This window comes from Pleurodeles waltl, chromosome 6, assembly GCF_031143425.1.
Source record: "Pleurodeles waltl isolate 20211129_DDA chromosome 6, aPleWal1.hap1.20221129, whole genome shotgun sequence".
Lineage (NCBI taxonomy): Eukaryota > Metazoa > Chordata > Amphibia > Caudata > Salamandridae > Pleurodeles > Pleurodeles waltl.
In genome coordinates, this window is record NC_090445.1 from 290,378,727 (window position 1) to 290,404,272 (window position 25,546).

Consider the following 25,546-nt stretch of genomic DNA (forward strand, 5'->3'; position numbering starts at 1 on the left):
TACATTTTTTTCATCGTTTTTTTCATTACACGTAACAGCTGACACACTGAAGGCTTTCTGGAGGCAAGGGATAAAAATGTGGTCTCTTGCTACATTTGAAGCATAGAGCAGATCTCTCCAAAGCCACTCAGCATTGACCGGTAGAAAAAGGCTGGCTGCCCAATGGCTGGCATAGGTTAGCATTTTGGACATCCAACATGATTGCAGATCCTGAGGCTGTACAAGACTGACCACGTAACATAGGTCTAATATGGTAAAAACTCAATTACTTTTTTGGGAAAATAAATTACTTACACAAAATAACTCGTATGTTTGCCGACAAGCATCCGAATGAAAAGTGCATATAATGAACGACATGTTAGCTCTCAAAGATATTAAGAATATACATTATACTTAAGGGAAAAGTAAAAATCTAACCTCAAAATTACTAACACATAGGCTTAAATTTTAGAAAATCATATATACAGACCTTCAGAGGTTCAGGACCTATTACATATTTTATTTAGTCTGCAAAAAGGAGTCACAAGGACAACACCTGAAATTAGTTTCACTTTTATCACACCATCGCGGTAAGAGTGGTTGTGTTCAGAAACTTCAGCTTCTCTCACTGTAACACTACACGTCCAATGTGCAGGGACTTTGTAGGACACCTTGCATATACTAAGACCATACATTTTCCAAAAGGAAGGTCTTAAAGAAGGATGCTACAAACAAATCAAACCCCCTTTCAATGCTGCCATAAATGCCAGGTCTCCAAGGTTATCCTAAAAGGTCCTCCTTGATAAATTACACATGAAGTAAGGCACAGATAGCAAAATGATTGCTACCCAATTGAAAACAATTACATTGAAAGCAATGCTCAATAAAGAGGTATGTTAAAGGTGCTTGTGACAAAAAGGCAAGTGGGTAGCAAACGAGGATAATCAATTTTTAAAACCACAACATGCTGTCAAAAATGTTAAGAGTGAACAAGAAAAGTTCTATACTAACATATTGCTATGTACTCAGAGGTAATCCTCGAAAAGTAACTGAGAACACGTCTGAACGCCAGTCTGTAGGTAGTCCCATCCTTTACAAAATCAGAGAAATAGGAGAGGAGGTTCTTTGGTTGCAGTTACTTGTATTTATTTTAAACCGCCTCCAGAAAGTAAAACTGCTGGTCACTTGCTGACAGTTTACTACTAACATCACACCACACGAACAAAGCATTTCAGTCCCCCCCCCCCCCCCTACTCTAAATAAATAAGAATTAAAACAGCAGTGTTGGATACTTTCCACACAGCTAGCTGAGGAAACATCTCACCCTCTGATAGATCTTGAGCCCAACTTGTACTATTTCATCACAGTACTGAAAGTTTATTTTATCATGGGGTGCAACAATAATACCTGGTATGACAAGACTCAATTATGTGGAGATGGCAGCGCGTGATATATATTTTCAGAACTCTAATCTTACTTCTAGGGGACATTTAAACTAATAGGCAGGGCTCCACTAAAACATACTGGGCTCCGAGCCCCTCAATGTACACAGATATCCGCAAAATGCAAGTTTTGGAGGGAGGAAGGAACACAGAACATTCTTGGTATTCAATATGATGGTGTCTAGTCTGTTTCTAGATAAACTGGAATTTGATTATTTCTAGGCCAGTTTGTGAAGAACTAACCAGATATTAGTCAAAGTTGAAGTCCCAAGAGCTGAGATCTATCCCCTGAATGAATATAGGTCGTGTTAGAAATGGGGTCTCTAGTTGGCAGTCAGTTTACACTCTGTCCAAGTAGGGACCCTCAGGCTAGTCAGGGTAAGGGACATACACAGCTCAGATAACCCCTGCTCACCTCCTCTGTAGTTTGGCACAAGCAGTCATGCTTATCACAGAGGCAATGTGTAAAGCATTTGTACAATCACACACAGTAACACAGTGAAAACACCACAAAAGGATTCAAACCAGTTTAGAAAAATAGCTAATACTTATTTAAATCAAACAAGACCGAAACAACAAAATAGCAACATACACCAGTCAAGATATCACATTCTAAAGCAGGTCTCCAAACTTTATGCTCCCCCCCCCCCCCCCCCCCCCCACGCTGAAAAACAACAATATTTGGGCCCCCTCCACAGAATTTTTCGCAATTATTGTATAAAGATGGCAATGTTTAAATATGTCTAGACCTACTTAAACATTGCAGTTAAGTACTGTTACCTTTTGAAAGATGCAATAACATGCTTCTGCTTAAAACAGTTTGAAGACCTCTGTTCTAAAGTAGTCTTAATCCATAAGAATCAATTGATGCGTTGTTTTAGCACAAAGTACCTAGTACGTGTCAAAAATAAAGCTGGAGGGGTGAGTCAGAAAAGCAAACGCTCCGTCGATTTTTTTTTTTTTGTCGCAAGTGAGTTGATTTTTCTCCGCCGGGTAAGTAATGCATGGATTCTTTCTTCACAGGGAAGGAATGCGTAGATTTCCGGAAAAGCAGCCCGAGGTCTGTGAGATGATATTGAGGATATGAGGCCCAGGGTCGATTTCTGGAAAATCTGGATGCACAGAAACAATGAATCCATGCTGAGCTTGTGATGCGTCAATTTTACCAGCGCTGCTTCGATTTTTCTGCCGCTCAGCTCCAGTGCCTGGATCTTCACATAGGTTCTCCCAGCTTCTTATTCAAGGGTCCCAGGTACTGGATGTGGCACCACTTGGCAAGTCAGGGGATGTCAGCAAGAGAGCCCAGGTGTTGGCAGATGAAGCCTTTGATGTCCTCTCGAATTCTTAACAAGAGGCAAGCTCAGACCTATCCCTGGAGAAACTTCACAAGCAAGATACAGAGCAAAGTAAAAAAAATATTGTCCTCTTTAAGACAGAAGCAGCAACTGCAGGTCAACCCAGCAAAGCACACACAGCAAAGGGGCAGTACTCCTCACAGCTCTTCTCCATGGCAGAGAGGTTCCTCTTGATCCAGAAGTGTTCTAAAAGTCTGTGGTGTTGGGCCCACTACTTAAGCTCATTTCTGCCTTTGAAGTAGGCAAACTTCAAAGTAAAGTCTTTGTAGTGCACAATACCCTGCCTCTTGCTTACCTTTTTCCAGAGACTGTATTGTGGGAGGACAGGCACAGTCATTTTAAGTGCAGGTGTCAGCTCATCCCTCCCATTCTAGCCCAGGAAGACTCATCAGGATAGGCAGGGAACAGCTCAGCTCGCTTTGTGTCACCGTCTAGAGTAAATTCAAAAACAGCCCACCTGTCAGTCTGACCCATAAGTGGATTTAACAGCCAAGCAGAGGCACGGAATGGTTAAGCAAGAACATGCACACTTTCTAAAAGTGGCATTTTCAAACAGACAAACTAAAAGCCAACTTTACCAAAAGATGTATTTTTAAATTTTGAGATCAGAGACCACAAACGCCATATCTTTACCTGCTCCCAATGGGAAACTGAGGTTAAAAGATATTTAAAGGCAATCCCCAAGTTAACCTACAGGGGAGATAGGCCTTGCAATAGTGAAAAACAAAATTGGCAGTATTTCACTTATCTGGACATGTAAAACACACCAGTACATATCCTACACCGCACTTCGCCCAGGGGGTTACCTAGGGCCTACCTTGGGAGTGCCTTGCATGTACTACAAGTCAAGGTTTGGGCTTGGCATGAAGGTGCGCTTGCCAGGTTTAAAACTGCACATAGACACTGCAATGGAGGGTCTTAGACATGGTCACAGGACTACATATACAGGTGGCATAATTAGTGCTGCAGGCCAACTAGTAGCATTTGAATTACAGGCCCAGGGCACACATGGTGCACTTACCAGTAAATCAAATGGGCCAATCATGGAAAAACCAATCAGAATCACAATTTACACAGTGAGCATATGTACTTTAGCACTGGTTAGCAGTGGTAAAGTGCCAGAGACCCGAATCCAACAAAAACAGGTCAGAATAAAATAGGAGGAAGGATGCAAAAAGTTTGGGGATTACCCTGCAAAAAGGGGCCAGTTCCAACACAACCCCATCCCAGCCTAAAGCCAGACGAGACCAATCAATACCTTGATTGCTTCCCTCACTGGGTGATAAAACATGGACCCTGGCCCACAGGGGCGCGTTGCATTACATGCCTTCCTGAACCCAGCTGGAGACCTCTCTTCCAGAGTTCTGCACCCCCCTCCACCAAGGAGAGTAACCCCAGAAATCACACCGGGAGGGCCGACTGGGGCACCAATGCAGGCCAGAGAGCAACCCCTAAACATGAGGCACGCACCATCTCTACCCACCCAGGCCATAGGACACCCCCTAAACCTGACCATCCAGCCTAGGGTCTGCACCCTTAGACTGGACCTGTGCCTGGCAAGCCACGACTTTCTGGGAGTCTTCCTACCTAAAAGTCTTAGCACAAGACCCTGCCTCTTCTTTGTCCTGCCCGAGCCACATTCTAGGGGGTTTGGGGACTATTGCGAGAGGACAGGCACAGCCCTTTCATGTGCAGGTGTCAGCTCCTCCCTTCCACTGTAGCCCAGGAAGACTCATCAGGATAATGCAGGACACACCTCAGCTCCCTTTGTGTCACTGTCTAGAGTGAATTCACAAACAGCCCATGCTAGGTCAACATAGCAGTTTTAAAACCAGGCACAGACACTGCAATGGCAGGTCTGAGACATGGTTACAGGGCTACTTATGTTGGTGGCACAATTAGTGGTGCAGGCCCTCATAGTAGCATTTGATTTACAGGCCCTGGGCACATATGGTGCACTATACTAGGGACTTACCAGTAAATCAAATGTGGCAATCACTGAAAACTAGTTAGAATCCCAATTTACACAGAAAGCATATGCGCTTTAGCACTGGTTTGCAGTGGTAAAGTGCCCAGAGTCCTAAAGGCAACAAAACAGGTCAGAAAAATAGGAGGAAGGAGGCAAAATGTTTGGGGATGACCCTGCAAACAAACAAAAAAAGGGCGCTGTCCAACAGGTCACTGTGTAGAATCATCAATACACTTTCAACTTCTCAAATGTGTGACAATGTAAAATTAAATCCAGAGGTCACACCATATAATTTATGATATGCACTGGCGAGGCCCCATACTACTTAAAGTTGGAGTTTTGTACAGGTGATGATTATGTATTTGTCCCTATATTTTTCTCTCCCAAGACTACATAACTAGATGTTGTAGTTCCCAAAGTAGGCTACACCAATAATGGAATCACTTATTATTGAGGACAAACTGCTAATAAAAGGCAACAACTTTGCCTATTTATTTAGAGAGTTGTCTATTTTCTATAATCTATACATCTTTCAGTTGGTATTGGGCGTTCACACAATCACTGCTTTTATGAATATATTTGACACACATTACTTGTCCCATGTTCTTAAGATTGTATGGGGTAACAGATTTTCCAACAATATTGCATGTAGATGGGCAACAAAATAGCTGCAGATTCAGCCCATCAACCACAAAACACAAAATTACACGTAAAAATGTGATATAACTTAATTTTGTATCTGCCTTCTGGAGCAAACATAGTTAGGAACATCTCTAGTCTTCAAAGCTACCTTTTCATTGTCAATCAGTTCCTATTGTAAACTGATATTATTCTCTGGAGATCAGGCACCCTCTTCTGCTACGTTTCACTATTCTATAGAGAAGATTCTGTGTATTTCCCAACATTTTTACCTAATCTCTATTTCAATCCTGTTGACTGTGTTCCCCTGTTTGAGGAGCAAAACAAATGCTTCCCTCTCATTCCCCAACCTCAACACTTTTTCTGGAAACATGGGTATTTTGATAACATCTGTTTTTTTTATGCAGGCTAGTCTCTTAGCGGAACTACGTACAAACGTGTAAAGTAATTATTTGAACTGAAGCTGTAGGTTGAGGTACCATCTTTAGTGCCTATGCACTTCACAGTTTAAAATGAGTAAATCACCACTTTGCATCCTGTAAATGATTAAGACCCAGAGAGGGTTGTGGCTCGTCATGCATGGGCTCCATAAATATACTCACAAACCGCTGGTGGGCTTGTTATACTGCAGCTTTCAGTAGTTTATGGATTTTGAATAGTTAGCGGTGACGCCCGCTTAGGAGCCCCCTCCTGTAATGCGTCAAGTTCATTTAGAATAAATGTTTTAGAGATGCCCGCCAGCTGCGTGTAAAGTGGAGGAAAAGGAAATAAAGGAAGGCGAGGTTACTGTAAGGAAAAACGGGAGGCCTTCCTGAATAATGTTCAAATGGATGACATTTGAAAGCAGCCAGGATTTGCAGAGGAATTGTTATTTGCACATGCTGTGTTGCCTTTATGCAATAGGAATCACAGAGCGAACATTTTGGAGCAGTGGTAAGCTATTGTTTGTACATTAAACGTGGAGTGAACAAATTCCATCAAGAAATAATATCGAAGATTCTGATGGATTGAATCCCTTAGTGATTGGAAATAAAATGCTTTTAGGTAATGTGGTCCATCTACTTACATGGATTTTATTGGTGACAATTATTCGTTCTGAATACCAACTTGGGAGTTACTGTGTTGTATTAAAATCAAAGGACATTGTGTACCCATAATAATGAACCATCTGTGTGTAAAGTAGCCATTGGAACTGAAGCTGGAAGTCTACCTTTAGTGTCTATGTACTTCGCGGTTTAAAATTAAGAGTAACTGACCACGTTGCATCCTGCTTATGATTAAGACCCAGAGGGGGTTGAAATATATCATGCATGGCCTCTCTGTGAATAAATATATTGTATTCACAAACCAGCTGGTGGGCTCGTTATGCATATAATACTCATATACATACACACACATCTACGCATATATTTGCCTTGCTTCTGCTGTTAAAAACGTTCATCTTAACACTGTCCTTGCAAACAGGAATTGTCAAGATGAGGCGGATTTGCTGTTTGCACAGGTTTAGGTAGAAACAGTAAACAATCTGAACTTGATTCTTTCTGGCTAATTTTAGGTAGCTTGTCAAACTTTAATTTACTTTATTAAAGGCTTCCTTTTATATTCAATAGATACCTTTTGGTATGTTTATAGGCATTTGTACTCTCAATTGTTAAAGTGTTTTTACATTACTTTACCACCAGGGTTTACTTTGAAGTCGATAAAACAATTCATGTTAGTAGTTGCTGCATATTGTATATCGGTTTACAAAGAGTAGAAAAAGATAGATATCTGGCATCACAAGCTGTGTGTCTATAAAGCAGACAAGGACACAAGCCCAAATTGTTGAAGACTCCCTGAAAATGTTCTTTAACTAGAATTGTTTATACATTCAATTGAAACATTTATTTCCCTTGCATATTAAATAGTGAAATGCCATTGTGTGCGCCATTTTCAGTTAAGAAATAAGAGAACCCTAGGCATGTGACAAAGCAGGTGTTGAAAAAGCACAATCACACTCTTGTATTCTATACAGAGGTTGGTTTCTCATTAGAGCACCAATGTTTTTCTGGTTTGCAAGTACTTTCAAGTTAAAACAATTTCTTCCACTTGACCACAGAAACAATTTTTGTATAATTTTAAATCATCTTGAAAGTTTAAGTAATTTGTTAAGAAGCATTTCAATGCTTCCTGCTTCCATCTCAGTCTTCATCTAAAGTTTTTTTGCCACTAAGATCTGGATCCTCCAGATATAAAACATTTAAATATTGCCACCTATTGCATGTGTTGCTTCTAGATTCACTACTCATCCAAAGTAATTCTGATAATTAAGGTTGAATATACCAAGTAGTCAATGTACATGCATGCCAATATAAATGTTCTATTGATGCAGGTCTTTGTTGTGTTAGCATGAGACCACAAATATTTTTCTTAAACTCACATTATGTGAAGCATAAAAATATTTTGCACATCATTTTCATACCTTCATTAAATGTATTTTTATTTTTAATCACCTTTTTCCCTTCCAGTCTTTGCACCTAGACCTGATCAACAGCATAAAGGGACTTTGGGTCTGGTCACACAGTTAGAAAATAATTTATCCTCTTTAGTCAATGTACATTTGTTTCTAGGAGATCCAGTTTTACATTTTCTTGTAGTGAAGTATTGCCCAGTCCGTCTGGAAGTGCTTAGAAGGGTTACTGTAAGCCTGCTTTCTTATTTTTTCCCCATGTGTTTAACAATTCTTTTTTTTATTTTATTTTTACAAACAATGCATGTTTTCTTGAGTCATTGTGCAATTCTTTTCTGGATTCATTCAACAGCTTCTGAAAATTGGTCTATATTTACATATTTCAGAATGCTTCCAGCAGTGCCTCCTCCTTATAGTTCTATAGCAAATTCAATTCTGTATCTTCAAGGGGCTGAAACTGTGGTATCTGTTCAATTGGTTGATTGTGCTTCTGTTGATGTTTGATCATACGAGATGGTTGACTAAATCTCTTACCACATTCAATACATGTATAAGATTTTGCTCCCGTATGTATTCGTTGATGTGCAACAAGATTTGCTGACCAGCTGAAACTCTTTCCACAATGTTCACAAGTATAAGGCTCCTCACCTGTATGAGTTCTCTGGTGATTACGGAGATGAGAATTCTGACTAAAGCTTTTCTCACAAAAACTGCATTTATAAGGCTTCTCCCCTGTATGGGTCCTCAGATGATTAGTAAGATTTGCATGGTTGCTGAAACTCTTTACACATAAAGTACATGCATATGGTCTCTCTCCTGTATGGGTCCTGAGATGGGTAACAAGATGTATATTCTGACTGAAGCCTCTGCCACACTGACTGCATTTATAGGGCTTTTCTCCAGTGTGGATTCTCTGATGAGTAATTAGGTTTGTGATATTACTGAACCTTTTTCCACAATCAGAACATATAAAAGGTCTTTCTCCAGTGTGAGTTCTGCGATGGTTGATAAGATGAGTGCTTTTACTGAAGCTTTTCCCACACTGATTACAAGTATAAGGTCTCTCTCCGGTATGGGTTCTTCGATGATTTACCAAGGTTGCATCATGACTAAAGCTTTTCCCACAATCAGTACATGTGTATATTCTTTCTCCTGTATGGCCTCTTCTTTGCTTGGTGGAATTTGTTGATTTTTTTATGTCTTTTTTACCTTCGGTGCATATTTTCGGTCCCTCTTCAACAGGATTTCTCTGATTTTGTTTTGGCAGGTGAAGTGTATTTATGAGGGGCTCTTGCTCTGAAATTTGGAGGACTACCTCTTTTCTGTTCTCGGATGTTGACAGAGAAGATTTTATTTCATCTGCACATTCCTGATAATTCATCCCCATCCACTCAACTCTGGTTTCTGGCTCTACTGGAAAGAAATGAAATCTATATTTAATTATATTTGAATTAAGATTCTGTTACAGCAATGAAGAATTTAGTACCAGACTAAACAGTGATGAAAACAACACTACAAATTCATCCCCAAACTTACTGGAATTATGGATAGGAGAAACAACTGAACCCAAAGAGGGAAGATATGAACATTGTGAGCTGTGAAAACATTAAAGCATACTTCAAATACACAAAGGCTATTGTCATCCTTACTGAAGTACAACAGGCATGGATTACATCTACCACTCAACAGCCAGAATCTTGAAATAAAGTGTTTGAGTAAAGTGGCATTAACGTAGTACCCATAATAAACCACATAAAGACTGCCCATTTCAATAAATGGTGAGATAAAGCTCAGTCCCAGAGGGCTACAAATGAGTGGAACATATTGAAGAGATGGAAACGGTACAACAGGAGCAATAAGGAGTCTACATTACTGGTTCAGCCCTACGTTCCAACTGCATCATGAATTCAAGGAACTCTGATGCTCACACTCCACATCTAGATTCTACAAGAGTCAATACAATTAAAAATGATTTCACTGCAGGGAATGTTTTACTCAACAAAATCATAAAGATGTTTGACCTCATGAGGTTTAATTTAGGGGTGACAATCTTGGAACTCATTTCTTCTGCTTTTTTTCTTTACCCTCCACCGGTTTCTTTCCTCCACTGTCACAATGCCTCTGCTGACCCTGCTTAAGTTACAGACTATTCCAATTGTAGTATTACCAGGATTTCCAACACCTCCTTCACATTCAAAGTTCTAAGAACTATCTGCATCCAGCTGGTGCTTTTGCAAATCTTAAACCTCCTGTATTTACTTTAGTCAATTCAGTTGCGTTAAGTGAGTTAAATCTTGCTTTTCACAGCCCATTTCAAGATTTCTCTGATCATCAATTAATGCTCCAAATATCTTGCAATCCACCCTTTGTTCCAGCCCATCGACCCAGATACACATTAGGCTTCTATCCCTTTAAAAAAAAAAAAAAAAAATCAAATGAACTCTTCCTCATAGAAGTCACGTTTTCAGATTACATGTGTGACACTTCAACGGTTTCAGTGTGTGTGCGATTCAAATGTGAAACGTTGACACTTAGTGCGACACTTTCTTGTAAATCACAGCAATAAATGAGTGGCTGTGCATTTTCTGTCACTGTATCCAGATATATCATGCAGTAATGAACGTATGCCTAAAACCAGCCATACCTACCGTCTTTGCGAATGCTTGTTAGCAGTACAGGACCAATGATTAGTAACAATGATTTTGAACCTGCCCCCCCTCACCTCCCCCGGGGTCACTTGGCCCCCCAGTTTGAAGACCTCTGCCTTACATCTTTCAGAAATCCTCCATTCGCATGTCACACTCCTCCTTCATATACAATGCTGTCTTTTCACTGTTGTTCTGCATTACTTCCTTGCATCATAACCTTTGCCTTCCTCTGAAGTGCGCACACACACTTTCTTCAATAGTGAAAACATCAGTATTTCACCAGCTGTACACTTCCTACACACTCCTTGACTCACAATGGCAATTACGATTGTAAAATGTGAGACAATTGGTTTGTGAGCTCTGCAGAAAAGCTGTGGATTGAATGAGAATGCAGTTGTAAAGTTATGACCCACAGAGAGGCACTGTGAGAAGTCTTTACTGACTTCAGCCACAAACCCAACTTCTAATCGCCCACTGCTATGCATACCCACCTATAAGCTGAATTTACCCAGACACCTAAAGGGAACTCTGTTCACAGCACGCATTTTGTAAGTCAGATGTTGCATGAAAATAATGTAATTTTGTCAGACCTACTGACATTTTTCACAAACCTAAAAACTTACAATCATCATTGCAGAGAAATCTAAGCAATCTGTGCTTGTTTCAGGCTTTGGATAAATGTTTAGTGGCTGAAACATAGGACTAGGCTATGTATCCAAAACTACTATTAAGTGCCCCAAATATTATATCCTAGCTCTTCCGGAACTACATTTTTCAGGTGCATTTATCCACTCTTCCCTAGAACTTGTTGTGTACACACACACACACACACACACACACACCCCTCCCCTTTTGTGAATACTTTCTTCTATTTATTCCATATGACTGGATCTCCTAGCAGGAGTAAGAAAAACTGGTCCTCGGACCACTCCAAGGTCCTTTCAGACCCGACCTTGTGCCTCAAGGTCACGCCTCATTTTTGCGATCGTTCTTTCTCTTGCTTCTCTGCTGCGCTGGCTCTTTTTACTGCCTTTCATTTTCCACTCTCTTGTGCCTGCCTTCTGTCGCATTGTCTTTCACCCTTCTGTTTCACACTCATTCTTACCCTTTTGACTTCTTTTCTCTGCTCTTGTTTTCCATGTCTGTTCTGTCTGACTTGCAGTCACCCTTTTGACTGTTTCCTCCTTGCTCTCACCTTTATGGCAGTTTTGTTGTTGCACAAGCTCTCCCTTTTGTGCCAGTTTTGCTTTTCCTCCTCGTTCTCCCCCTGCTCCTCTATGATCTTCCCCTTTCCGAGGGCGACTCTCCCGCTTCCCCTTATCTGTTCTCCTGCAACATCATTGTATGCCGCCTTCTTCCCGCCCGCTGTCCCCCCCCCTTTCACAGGACCTACTTAATGGCGGCTGCTGCTGCGCGACCATGCATGGGGGCATACTGAAGGCGCACAAAAGGCCCTCCGTCCATGACTAGCTGCACTGCCGCTACGCATCATCTGATCTTAAGCATTTAACATTAGACGCTACCACGACAGATGCCTCCGTACCACACCTCTCTCCACAGTAGGACCATTTTCTTGTGTCACTGACATCTCCTGCAGCAACACTCCTACTCTACCCACCACATACCACACACGCCTAACATGCATTCTCCTCAACATCAGATCTCATCACACATGCCACAGAGGTCTGGGAGCTCAAAGACACACACTCCTCTGACTTTCTTTTTCTCTCAGAAACCTGGCTTCATCTGTTTTTCACTCCAGCCATCACCACCATCCGCCTGCCAGCTACAAGATCACCCACCAGGAATGCCCCACCAAGGAGGAGGCCTCTCCATCTTCCACAAGTAAGCAATCACCTGCATCACCACCACCAACGAACAAACGCCTTCCATGGAGCACATGCATTTTTGATTACAAGTCAGCTACACCACCACCAAAGGCAAATCTCCCCCACCCCAACACCACTCGCACCTTTCAGCAATCTCCTCACTGATTTCATCGCCCTCATCGCCATAAGCTCCAACAACTTCCTCCCTTCTCAGAGTCCTTAACTTTCACAACGATGACCCATTGGACCTCAACTCCACTGTCTTCTCCTTGACAGCCTTGGCAACACCTAACTCACCCAGCTTATTCAACGCCGATAAACCTTCAGCCCTATCTTCACAGTCAGCAACAAAGTTATCTTCAGCTACCTCAAACTGCTCACCTGGACGGACAACTTCATTGTGCACTTCCACATCAACGCACAATAGCACATGCCAGCCAGCAACCTCAGATGCAGTTGGAACAAGATGATAAAAACTAACTGGACTCAAACCCTCAGATCCAACCAACCTGACTTCACCGGCAACCTGCAAAAGGACAGAAGGACTTTAATAACTGGATCCAAGGCTGTGCACACCGGCCCCCTGAAGGAAGTCAAACAAGAGCCAAAGTTCATGCCTGCTGGTATTAGGCAGACCAGAGAGACTCCAAACGTTACTGCAAACAGCTGGAGAGAAGATGGAGAGCCAGCTGAGAGGCCACTGCAAGGAGCACCTCTAGATCTGCAATTAGAAGGTACCGCACACAGATCAAAGAAGCCTGGAAAGCAGCTCTTGCACTGAGACTGGAACCCAGCGCCAACTACTTCAACATAGTCAGAGAATTCTCCAACCACTCAGCAGCCACCTACACTATAACTCCATCACAGAACCTCTGCAACAACTACTCCCATTTTGTTGACAACAAAATACTCAAGATACACAGTATCTTTGAACCCCCAACACATTTCAGAAGACTCCATAAGGCTACTGCCCACGACCACCAGGAGCGACCATCAACTAACAGACTGGGCCCCCCACCACAGAAGTCACAGAGAAAATCATTAAAAACTATCCACTCGGGAGCCCCCCATCCACCCCTGTCCACATCATATCTAAAATTTGGGAGGAATCTTGGTTAGTGCCTACCTCACCACCATCAGCAACACCTCCATCCATAGTGGAACCTTCCCAGGCAATTGTAAACACACTGAGGTCACAGCTCTTCAAAAAAACCATCTGTAGACCCAGAAGAACTTATTAATTAGAGACCCATTTTGCTCCCACCCTTCCCAAGCACCACCTCGTGGACACCACTCAGTCCAGATTCTGCAGCAACCACATCTTGGAAACCGCCCCTTCATCACAGCAACCAACCACATCCGGACCATCATGGTCAGACAGGAACTGGCAGAATCTCGGGCAATAATCTGGGCAAAGGATCTCTCGACAAGTGTTCAAGTGGCAGTTCTTATACACAAAATCTATATATGTATCTGACATCAGTTTAGGAATGGCTGACATAGATTATATACATCAAGGTAGGGTCCCAAACGGTTTCTTATGAACATATAAGGAAAAAGGACGTCAATTCAGACTACACTATTTGGTTATAAGTCTGTATGTGTTTTTTTTTTTTTTTTTTTTTTTAAACCATGACATGGTAAGGAGTAGATATCTGACCCAGGCAATATCATAGTTCCTGGAAAGAAAAGGTCTGGTAACATCTGCATCCAAAGGCAGACCTGGCAATAATTCTGCATAAATAAGTGAATATGGCAATGTTCATTGTCTAAGGTAAGGAAAATGGCAGCCTCCATGCGCTAAAATGGAGTCGGGCCTTCATAAGATGGAGACAGACCTTAGAGACTTTACGTCAGACTGAAATACTTTATAAGTCATACGTCTCTAAAACTGAGTCATACGTCTCTAAAACTGATTTTATGAGCATTTTGAAAGTTAAAAAGGGTTCGTTCAGCCTTTCATTTGAGATTAAACTACAGTACTCACATGTTTCAATTACCACTGCATTTGTAAAGAACTCCTCGGGGTAAAATCTCCAAATGACCATGGTACATGGCCTTTAACTCCTTACCACTCTCAATGAAATGCTGAGATTGCCCAGCAATATCAAAATGTTTAGATTGTTAGCAATAGATAAAGTTTTTCTGTGTTCTAGGTTCAGTGTGTGAAGCAGGCACATGACAGAGATCAGTGAAAAGTCAATGTTGGATGTGTGTTAGGAGAGATTAGGAAAAGAAACGACAAATTTGTTAGGGGGAAAAAAAAAAACAGATAGACAATGCAGGTTTTCAATATTTATAATCAACAGCAGTATTTAAGTTGTGTTTGCCATAAAAGCTCGTTTAGCATTTTGATCTCTATTAAAGAGCATGTAAAACTGTTGAAAGAAGTCGAGTTGCATGCTATGATGCGAATAAATCCTTTAAAAGTATCTATTAAGATGGAAGGATGATATATAGACACACTTTTCCCGTTTAAAGGAAGCAAACTATCTGTGATATAAGGAAAGGAATTGAAGCTGCTGAAATCTGGTGCCGAATTTCGATATGTGGTTTGGTATTCAGAGACTTCTGTCCCAGAGTATCTCTTGTCCCATAATTATAGCAACCAAAGAGGAAGCTTATAGCATCGAGGTTCTCATAACTAATCAAACAGGTGGAAGGAACAATGTTAGTTACCTTTAAGCTATCTGTTTGTAGCTTGCTGTGCTGTTGAATCATGTACTGCATACTCCTGCCATCTAGTTTTGGGTGTGGACGATGCAAGTTGTTTATCTTCAAAATATACTTCAGTTCGAGGTAACTCATGATACCGCCAAAAACCTACAACGCACCAGGACAAAGACTTCACTACAGATTGTGTCTTAACCCCAATGGGTGAGTGAAAGTAAGTAGAGAGAAGTGAAGCTGGACAATAAATGTATGCAGGTGCATTGTGAAAGCGAAGCATTTGTAGCATCTGCCTATGTCCATGGAGGTGGGAGGGCACATGTGAAACTACAGTACCACAAGCTACACACAGATACTTACTGGGCAAGTCATTATTTTTCTGTTAGTAGCATATGTAGCTAAAGATTACATGCTCTGCGTAGTATGGAAAGCCGTGTTCTCCAATTAACGCAATGTCTTGTGAAAAGATGATGCAGACGTTTGGAATGATGCTGTCCGACCTGTACATCTTGTCGGGCAGGTATGACCACAAAGCAATATTTCATGAAAGTGCGCAGTGTAGATTAGATAGAAGGGTTGTTGATATCTGCAAGTGCTACGTTTTCTAGATATGCCATTGTGGCTCTGTGTTTACAAGTAGAATGTTGTCTAGGTACTGTGAGAAGAGTATGTTTAGCTTTACCGTAAAATATTGGAGTAAAGTAAGTCCTTACTTGGAAACTGGATTTCTGAGGTGGGGTTTTGCAAACCTTTGTCTTGGCAATGGATTTAAAATGGGCAAAGGAATACAAAAAAGCGTTCTTTAGATCTACAGTGTACAGAGTTCTTTCTGCCACAAGAGTTTGGGGGAAAGGTATAGGCAAATCAATCGACCGATTGGAAAGGAATGGAGCCTGGAATTGTTTTGGCTAGTACACATACATTTCAGATTTAATGTATTGGTTTCCAATTTGACGAACATTTTCACATTTAAGAGTTATTTTGTTTTCTTTATTGTAATAGTCCCTAAGTTTGGCGTGTATCTGGCATACTGTGAGCAGAGCATGCACATTAAATATGCAGTTTTGTCCTCAAGACGATTCCATCCTTATGACTCTGAACCAACGCCTCTTTCACCATTAAGGCCTGCAATGAAGTATCTACTACCGGAAATGGAACATTCCAACAAAGATACTGCATTTGACAAGAATTTAAGGGCTCAACCAAAGTACCGATAAGTTTTGTGAGGACTACATTAAGGTCCCAGGTTGGGACCGGTGGTGTCCTTGGAGAAATAACCCGTTTGAAAGACTCCATGAATGCTTTGAATAAGGGTTCTTTAAACAAAGAGACAAGCTGCCTGCTTTGCTATATAAGCAACAGCTATTCCTATATGAAGTCTAATACATGTGCATTTATAGCGTGACTTTTATAAATGTAACTAGTAGCAAATTATTTCCTGAATCGAGGGCTGTGTATGCTTACTTAGTAGTGCACAAATACTTTACATTTGCAGCATTACACGCTTGAGTGATAGGTCTGCGAGCCCCATGCAAAATAAGAATACAACTCTGGAAGTTGCAAGTAACCAAACTCTAAAAACCTCAAGCACCAAATTGCAAGGTTCATTTCTTTTAGATATGAATCTCTCATCTCAAACTATTGAGATGATGCTGAGTTTTACAGTCTGCTCTTAGTCTGTTGATGGAGAGACACTTCCAGCAGTTCTGAGCACCATGGATGCCTTGCCCAAGTCAGAGATATGAGAGATGTTAGACTTTTCATCCTTGGCGTGGTCTCCCTTAACGTTTTGCCTCTGTTTCCCAGGTTGTTGATGTGTGCTGGACTCTGATTTTGCTGTTTTTGTTACTCTGGGCACTTTACCACTGCTAATCAGTGCTAAAGTGCAAGTGCCCCTTTACAAAATGTGTATGAAATTGGTTCATCCGTTATTGGCATATTTGATTTACTAGTAAGTCCCTAGTACAGTGCACTAGAGGTGCCCAGGGCCTGTAAACCAAATGCTACTAGTGGGCCTGCACGGAGCAGGCCCATTAACGTAACACCAACGCTAACATAGCGTACTTGCGACCGGTATATACACGATACTGACTCTCGTCATTAGTTATTGTCTGCATGGAAACACAGACCTATAGTTTGTTTATCGGACCTCTGGTTGGCTGTAATATTAGCGGGGTGATCGGCTACTATAGAAAAGACAGAGTGTTTCGCTGACTGATTTATCTGGCATAGTAGTGGTGTAACGCTTGTAATACTTTGACCTATCAGCCCTGATGAAGTCGGTGGGATGTTCCCCAAGACGAAACATATGTTGGCTGTGAGGCTACATCGGAGGGATACTACTAATACGACATCTGGCTGTAACAGTGATGTATTGGAACAACATGAGAATAAATCACAAGTTTGGTGAACTACACTGAAGGTTCAAGACGCTTCTTTCTTCTGAATGAACTCTATATGGAAATTTTGACATTGGGCTATACTGTTGTAACCTTTTAGGATCAGAAGTAATGTTCTTACAGGAATTTGATACTAATTGTTTTATATTTACAATACTGTAGTGAGTGCCTCATGTGTTACTGCACGCTGAAGGTGCCCAACTCCTTGGTGATTGAGTAATCCATGTGTAATACCCAACAGCACATGGCCATGTGCAGCAGCAATTGGCCACAGGAACTGGCCTCTGGCCAGGCCATACACTAACCTTGCTACAAGCACCCAAACTCCCACTGTGCGGGGGGGGGGGGGGGGGGGGGGGGGGAGAAGAAGCATGCTGAGTCCCAGGGTCCAACATTTTTTAACGTTTTATTTCGTCCTGGGTGGGGGCGGTGGGTGGTTTGGGTTCAGGTTGTCCATATCATGCCCCTTTACCCAATTTGTAGAACTCTGTCAAAAAAACCTGAGTGTTGTACTGGCAGCTGAAACATTTTCTTCCGAGTTGCAGTCACATCACTCTATACCGAAATGGCAGACAGGAGCATGTATAGTATAGTAGAATATTGTGCCATACAGTTGAGTGTAGTGGTGGGTCATGGGGTCAGTTTTAAAGAAAATGTCTAAATGGATGAACGGGAAGTTTTGCAGGAATGTAGAATATGGTGGGCAGACTAACGCAAGTCTCTCTCTCTCGTTGCCCTTGTGACACCATGCTTGACATACCTCAATACAATGATAAATCTGTCTCTTAGTAATATATTGTGTCACAGTATACTGCGGTAACTTCACATTACACCGCGGAACATGCAGATTACAAAGGCGTATATGATTGGCTAAGGTGTACCTTTACAAAATTAAAAGGCAGCCATATTCTTTTTACCTCACTTTAGCTGTGTCCTAGGTTAGAAACTTAAATATAGGTAAGTAGGTTTTATTGATGTTCCCATCCTATAACCACATTGGTAAAGTGGTAATAGGTAGGGAAATTTATTTATATTTTTCTATATACCTTTTTTTTTTTTTTTAAATATTGTGTAATGGGTAGGGAACAATGTAAGGCCCAATACATAGATATAAAGTCCTAACCCAGAAGTCAGCGAAATTATTAAAACAACATGGCTGCTTTTAACTTTTGAAAAGTCAGTCATTAGCAAATCACATAATGGGCCTCATTACAACTTCGGCGGTCCTTTCACAGGACCGCCAAAGCTGCTGCAGGCAAAAGACCGCCAGTCCTGGAGGTCTTTTGCCTGCCATATTAGGAGTGTTCCGCTGGGGCAGTGGGTTAAAACAGCTTTGTCGCCAGCTGTCCCAGCGGAACACTCACCATACCATTGACGCGGGCTTGTAATTGAGCCAGCGGCAATGTTGTGGTGTATCGGGTGCGACAGCACCCATCACGCATTTCGTGAAATTCGCAATGGGGCTGTGCATGGGGCCCCTGCCAAGTCCATGGGCAGTGCAGGCCCCCCCTCCCCCGACACCCCCGTTCTGCCAGCCTTTCCATGGCAGTGTCTACTGCCATGGAAAGGCTGGCGGATTACAAATGCCAGGCTGCAGCCTGGCGGTGTCGGTGGTTTGACTGTGGTGGCTCTGCCACGGTCATAATGGGGAGGTTGGACCGCCCTGTCTGCTGCAGTTCGACCGCCATCGCGAGGCTGGCGGTTCTAAGACGGGCAGCCTCGTAATTAGGCCCCATGCCTTCTCATCACCATGTACCGCACTAGTCACAGAATTTTGTAAAACTACTGTGGTATACCTTGGATACAGCTATCTAACTGAAAACTAAATAATAACAGACAGCTAAGATTTGGTCACTTAAAAAGTCCAAAGGGCACATCCTAGTCTAAATTCCTGCTAAATTTCATGAAAATAAAATTTAGACATTTTGGCACTACGTCTGTCTAAAAACTCCATGAAAGTCAATTGAAAATGCACTGTGGAAAAATTACATTTTGGGACCCCTTTTTTCTGTTGCTCTCCCTTGATGAATTACTGCTAAACTTGTATTGTCCGCCAATATAGAAAAAAACAATAGGTCTCTAGAGACTCGTCAAAAGGGGAACAGTCATTAGTAAGCAAAAATCTAAGGAATCCTAACTATAATTACAGAGTGGCTACCATCACTCTGTCAAATACATATGTATCTGCACATGCATAACACACACCTATCGGAGTAAGAAATGCCACTTACTACCAAAGCGGTCATGTAAAGGTCACAAGAAGTGAAACATGCATTGTAACAGTAATCACAATGTGATGTAATGCGTTGTCTTGTAACAACTGACTTCACAGAGAACATTTGCAATTCCTTAGAAATGGCCTCCAAAAATGTCAGCTTCTCCCTTTTTAAATTAAAAAAAAAATTGGGTTGGGTAGCTTCCTCTTGCTGCTGTTAGTGATGCACTAGTTTGACGAGTAGGAGAAGCTTGAACGGCAGACGCCTCAGCTAAACCTTTACTATGCACCTTTACTAACGTTTTAGGAAAAAATGTCAGTGACTGTGCAGAATTCAGCCGTTTTGACAAATGGGGACAGACATGAAATTCAACATACAGCATAATTTCTAGTCGGTCTGGAGAACGTTTTCACGCCATGTTTAAGTCAGTGATTTAAATTTAGATTGGACTGATAAAAGAAGGCATTGGGCAGCATTTCATTTCTAATGATGTAATGATAGCAACCATAAATTCTTACGTTCTGAAATCAATTGTTCATCACCCTGTTCTTGCTTCACGACTATGGTAGATGGCTGCTCTTCTACTGATTCCATCACCTCATCTGCAAACTGGATAGCGACAATATAAAATGTAACTGGTGTCTGAAAGAAAAGCAAAAATATCTTAGTCCCAATTGCTGAATATCTCAATTCTCACTGCTGCAGAAACAAAGTCAGCGCAGATAAGATACAGTCTTTGGTCCCATAATGAATATAGAGATATGCACAGATTTGTATGTTAAATCACTTTCCTAACCTTCTGAAGTAAGCACCGAAAAATCAAGAACCATGTTATACCTGGTCAGCACACACAAGGTAACAAAATTCATATTCAACACTTCTGCCACAGAACCAAAGTCATCAAAAACACAGGAAATCCCTTACAGTGTGTGACATCAATGGTAGTTGATCCATATTTTTAAGATATTTGCCATTACATCTTTGTAGAGGTGTTCCTCTGCTACTCTACTAGTGAACTGACCTCTTCAATACAAATCAGCGAAAAAGCTCAATTCGCAATACTACTCTCCAAATTCAAGATAAGTGCGGCCACCAGCACTGCAGTTGGGGGGAGGGATGTCTTTGGATATCTAGGACTCATCATGGAAGTCCTTGTACTACATTTTATGTTCTAGTCGGTAGTCACTGATCTTAATTATTCAGTACTTAGCAAATTATTTAGTCACTTTATCGATTACAGTAATTCTACTTCTAAAGGAATTGTCACCTCAAATCTGGCAGTACAAGGCTATATTTGCAGAAAATATAACTAGTATTTCCAGGCTTTCCACAGATGCACTGCTGTAAGGAGAAAAGCCTATTCACATGCCTCTATTTTCAACAGGTAATGAGTTTGAATGTCAGATAAGTATTTAGATTATTTTATTTTTATGTTGGTATACAGTAAAAATTACCTCAGAGACATATGGAAAGGCATGTGTGTGCTTACATCCGGTAGTACTTAATTGCTTTTTTTTTTTTTTTTTTTAAGAACGTTGCATTTGTCAAGCTTTAACACATTAACTAACCCGAGAAAGTTTGTAATCTGCATTCATGTGGTAATATTTTTAAATATTTGTTTTAATAAAGCTCTGCATCATCACAAAATCTTAATTTGGATTTACAAAATATGCATCTATAAACAATACATACAAACTGGAACAAATATTTACTCAACCTTCCTTTCACTTATGTCCGGTCACTTCCCACCACTGAGACGGCTTCCACCCTAACTGAGGGAACAAATTCCCCATGATCGTTATCTGGGTATACCTGAAGGCTAAAGCTAACAAATTTGTATCCCTACTGTTTCGGGATCTGTATGGTACATTTGACATAGTCTGCCAACACTCATTACTACTGATGGTAAAAGATCATGACACTGTATTAAACATCCTATACTGTATTTGCTCATCTCTCTAGTACATCAAGCATCAATCGCACTGCTTGATTGATGCACTGATTTGGGTCCTACCTCAGCCAGCTACCGTATAGAATGAAGGTTTAGGAGACTGGACTGGCTTATAGTGGGTACCTGATGGTACTTACACCTTGTGCCAGGTCCAGTTATCCCTTATTAGTAGAGTTTTAGCAGCTTAGGCTGATAGAGGTAGCTACAGCACAGCAGCTTAGGCTGAACTAGGAGACATGCAAAGCTCCTACTATACCACTTATATCATATAGCACTATATCATAAGAAACACAATACTCAGCTCTACTAAAAATAAAGGTACTTTATTTTAGTGAAAATGTGCCAAAAATATCTTAGAGGATATACTCCCTTAGGAGGTAAGTAAAATACACAAAGTATACACACAAACCAAAATCAGGTAAGTAACAGATAGAAAAGTAGTGCAAACACTGTAGAATACAATAGGATGCAATAGGCCTAGGGGCAACACAAACCATATACTAAGAAAGTGGAATGCGAACCACTTAGGGACCCCTGCTCTAGTGTAATGTGTAGAGGGTCGCTGAGAGTGTAAGAAAACACTAAGGGTGTCCAAGATACCCCACCGCAAGACCCTGAAAATTAGGAGTAAAGTGATACTACTTTCCCAGAAACACACTAAACTTGTGATAGGAGATTCTGCAAAGACCACAACAGACTGCAAAGCACTGAAGACGGATTCCTGGACCTGAGGACCTGTAAAGGAAGGGGACCAAGTCGAAGAGTCACGAAAGTGTCCAGGGGGGCAGGAGCCTACTAAAACCCAGATGAAGGTGCAAAATGGCTGCCTTCAGACAGAAGAAGCTGAAGATTCTAAAACACCGAAAGGTGCCAGGAACTTCTCCTTTGTGCAGAAGATGTCCCACAGAGTGCTGGAGGATGCAGAGCTGTTTCTTTGAAGAAAGACAGCAAACAAGCTTTGCTAGCTACAAAGGTCACGGCTGAAGAAAAAGGGTGCTGCCTGGGCCAAGGAAGGGCCAGGAGGTCGCCTCTTGGAAAAAGAGACAGAGGGGCCCCCCAGCAACACAGAGAACCCACGCACAAGAAGGCAGCACCCGCAGAAGTACTTGAACACTGGTTCAAGAAAACTGAGCACGGCGGTCGTCTCAACACTACAAAAGAGGGTCCCACGAAGCCAGTCGTGGGCTGTGCTGTGCACGAAGGATTCCTTGAAAAAGTGCACAGAAGCCCCAGCAGCTGCAGTTTACGCAGTACACAGGATTACTGTCTGGAAAGGGGAGGCAAGGACTTACCTACTCCAAATTTGGACAATTGGACCACTGGACAGTCTGGGTCACTTGGGTCCACCACCTATGTTCCAGGGGCCACGCTAGTAAGGGTGAGAGGGGTCCCAGAGTACCGATGACGTTAAGGTTGGGTGCCTGCTGGAGCAGTGGGAAGATTCCGTCGACCCACGGGAGATTTCTTCTTGGCTTCCAGTGCAGGGTGCAGGGAGACAGCCCCCCCCAGAGCATGCACCACCAAGAAACAGTTGAGAAAGCCGGCAGGATTAGGCACTACAATGTCGCTGGTAGTCTTCTTGCTACTTTGTTGCAGTTTTGCAGGCGTCCTGGGAGCAGTCAGCGGTCGATCCTTGGCAGAAGTCGAATAGGGAGATGCAGAGGAACTCTGGTGAATTCTTGCAAGTCATCATCTGAGGAAAAGCTCACAGGAGAGACCCTAAATAGCCCTCAGAGGAGGTTTGGCCACCTAGAGAGGTAAGCACCTATCAGGATGAGTCTCTGACGTCACCTGCTGGCACTGGTCACTCAGAGGCCTCCATTGTGCCCTCACGCCTCTGGATTAGAGATGGCAGAGGTCTGGGACACACTGAAGGAGCTCTGGGCACCACTCCTGGGGTGCCCAGACCCCAGGAGGGCAGAACCCTGTGTGTGGGTTGGTAGCAGCGGTAGCTGCAGAGAAAACCCCAGAGAGCTGGCTTTGCAGTACCCGGGGTCCATGGTGGAGCCCCAGGGATGCATGGGATTGGCCCTATATTACCAGATTTGGCATGAGGGGACAATTCCATGATCTTCGACATGTCACATGGCCATATTCGGAGTTACCATTGTGAAGGTACATATAGGTATGGACCTATATGTAGTGCATGTGTGTAATGGTGTCCCCGTACTCACAAAGTCTGGGGAAAATCGCCCTGAACTATGTGGTGGCACCTTGGCTAGTGCCAGGGTGCCCTCACACTTAGTAACTTTGCATCTAACCTTCACCAAGTGAGGGTTAGACATATAGGTGACTTATAAGTTACTTAAGTGCAGTGTAAAATGGCTGTGAAATAACGTGGATGTTATTTCACTCAGGCTGCAGTGGCAGGCCTGTGTAAGAATTGCCTGAGCTCCCTATGGGTAGAAAAAGAAATGCTGCAGCCCATAAGTATCTCCTGGAACCCCAATACCCTGGGTACCTAGGTACCATATACTAGGGAATTATAAGGGTGTTCCAGTGTGCCAATTATAATTGGTGAAAATGGTCACTAGCCTATAGTGACAATTTTAAAGGCAGAGAGAGCATAATAACTGAGGTTCTGGTTAGCAGAGCCTCAGTGAGAGTTAGTCACTACACAGGTACACACATTCAGGCCACAAACTATGAGCACTGGGGTCCTGGCTAGCAGGATCCCAGCGAGTCTGGCAAAAACAAACTAACATACATGTGAAAAATGGGGGTAACATGCCAGGCAAGATGGTACTTTCCTACAAAAGGACCCCAACTTAATCGGCTACAATTACTCCAATGACTAGCAGATTATCCTCAAGTTGGAAATCAAACAAACAGATATCTCCAGCTTAGAGTACGGTCTGAAGCCTACTGACAAAGGCATGATGATCAACCATCTGAAATTCCATTTATCCAAAAGCTAGATCATCACCTGCAGAAAACCATTGGCCTTCCAGCCTTCGACTACCTGGTCCCGGGAACTTTGTGCTCACCAGATGAGATCAGTTGAAATAAGAAACTTGAGAGCAATCATGGACAGTTACCTATCTTTTAGCCCACATGGGAACCAATCTACCAGACTTTCTAGAATCATTATAAGAGTTTCTGCAATTAGGTTTCCCACAGAAGATCAAAGCCATGATTGTCCTAGCTTTCTCACTCTGGACTACACACACTGACTTCACCTAGCAGCACACCTTCATCTACTGCCAAGATCAACAAGCATTGGCAAAGTCAAACAGTTGCGCCTATACAAGAGCTACTGGCTTTGGAAATGTGTTTTGCCAAGTTGTAAATCAGTATGGCTGCTGCTCAGCATGGCTAAAAGTTAGCAGCATGGAGTGTCAAAGTGGAGTTGGGGAGTAGTGTGTCGTGGATTGGGGTAAAATTCAACGGCAGAGTGTTGTGGGGTGGAATGGGGTGGGTTGGATTGGACTGAGGTAGTGGGGTGGATGGGAATAGAGTGCAGTGGATTGAATTGGGGGTAGAATGGGGTGGATTTGATTGTAGTGAGGTGTATTGCGTAGAGATGGACCTGGGTGGGGTGGATTGAATTGTAGTGGGGTGGGATCAAGTGGAGTGGGGTGAACTGGACTGGATCAGGGTGGGGTTGATTGGACTGGGCTCGACTGAGGTGGATTGAATTGGCGAGTGGTCGATTGGATTAGTGTGAAGTGACCTGGATTGTAAAGGGTGGGTTGGAGTGGGATGAACTGGGATGAGTGGAGTGGGGCTGATTGTTTTGCTTAGGAGTAGAGCAGGTTGAAATGGATGGGAGTGAAGCAGGTTGTTTTTGATTGAAGTGGGGAAGACTGGAGTGGGGCATTTGTTTTGGATAGGAGTGGGGCAGTTTGGAATGGAACTGAGCAAATTGGAGCAGGGCTCACTGGAGTGGGGCAGACTGGTTTGGAATGGAATAGGGCAGATTGTACTAAGGTGGATTGGATTTGTGTGGGGTAGGAATGGATGGGAGTGGCGTGGATTGGAGTAGGGTGAATTGGGATGG

The 25,546-nt window shown here is 42.4% G+C and overlaps 1 protein-coding gene across 6 annotated transcripts in view; it reads right to left on the reverse strand.

The window, feature by feature from the left end:
* The window catches only part of LOC138299640 (zinc finger protein 79-like), a 214,986-nt gene that overhangs the window by 167,957 nt on the left and 21,483 nt on the right, over positions 1-25,546 (reverse strand). For 2 of the 6 annotated variants that reach the window (XM_069238087.1, XM_069238090.1), the window contains exons 2-3: positions 20,114-20,237; positions 7,847-9,246 (exon numbers count right to left, since the gene is read on the reverse strand). In XM_069238087.1, the coding sequence (XP_069094188.1) occupies positions 8,252-9,246; positions 20,114-20,237 (1,119 nt within the window). In that variant the 3' untranslated portion in view covers positions 7,847-8,251. Of the gene's footprint in view, positions 1-2,111; positions 3,208-7,846; positions 9,247-14,989; positions 15,134-20,113; positions 20,238-25,546 lie in introns of those variants that run through there. The other 4 variants (XR_011204802.1, XR_011204801.1, XM_069238091.1 and 1 more) reach the window with 4 other exon arrangements.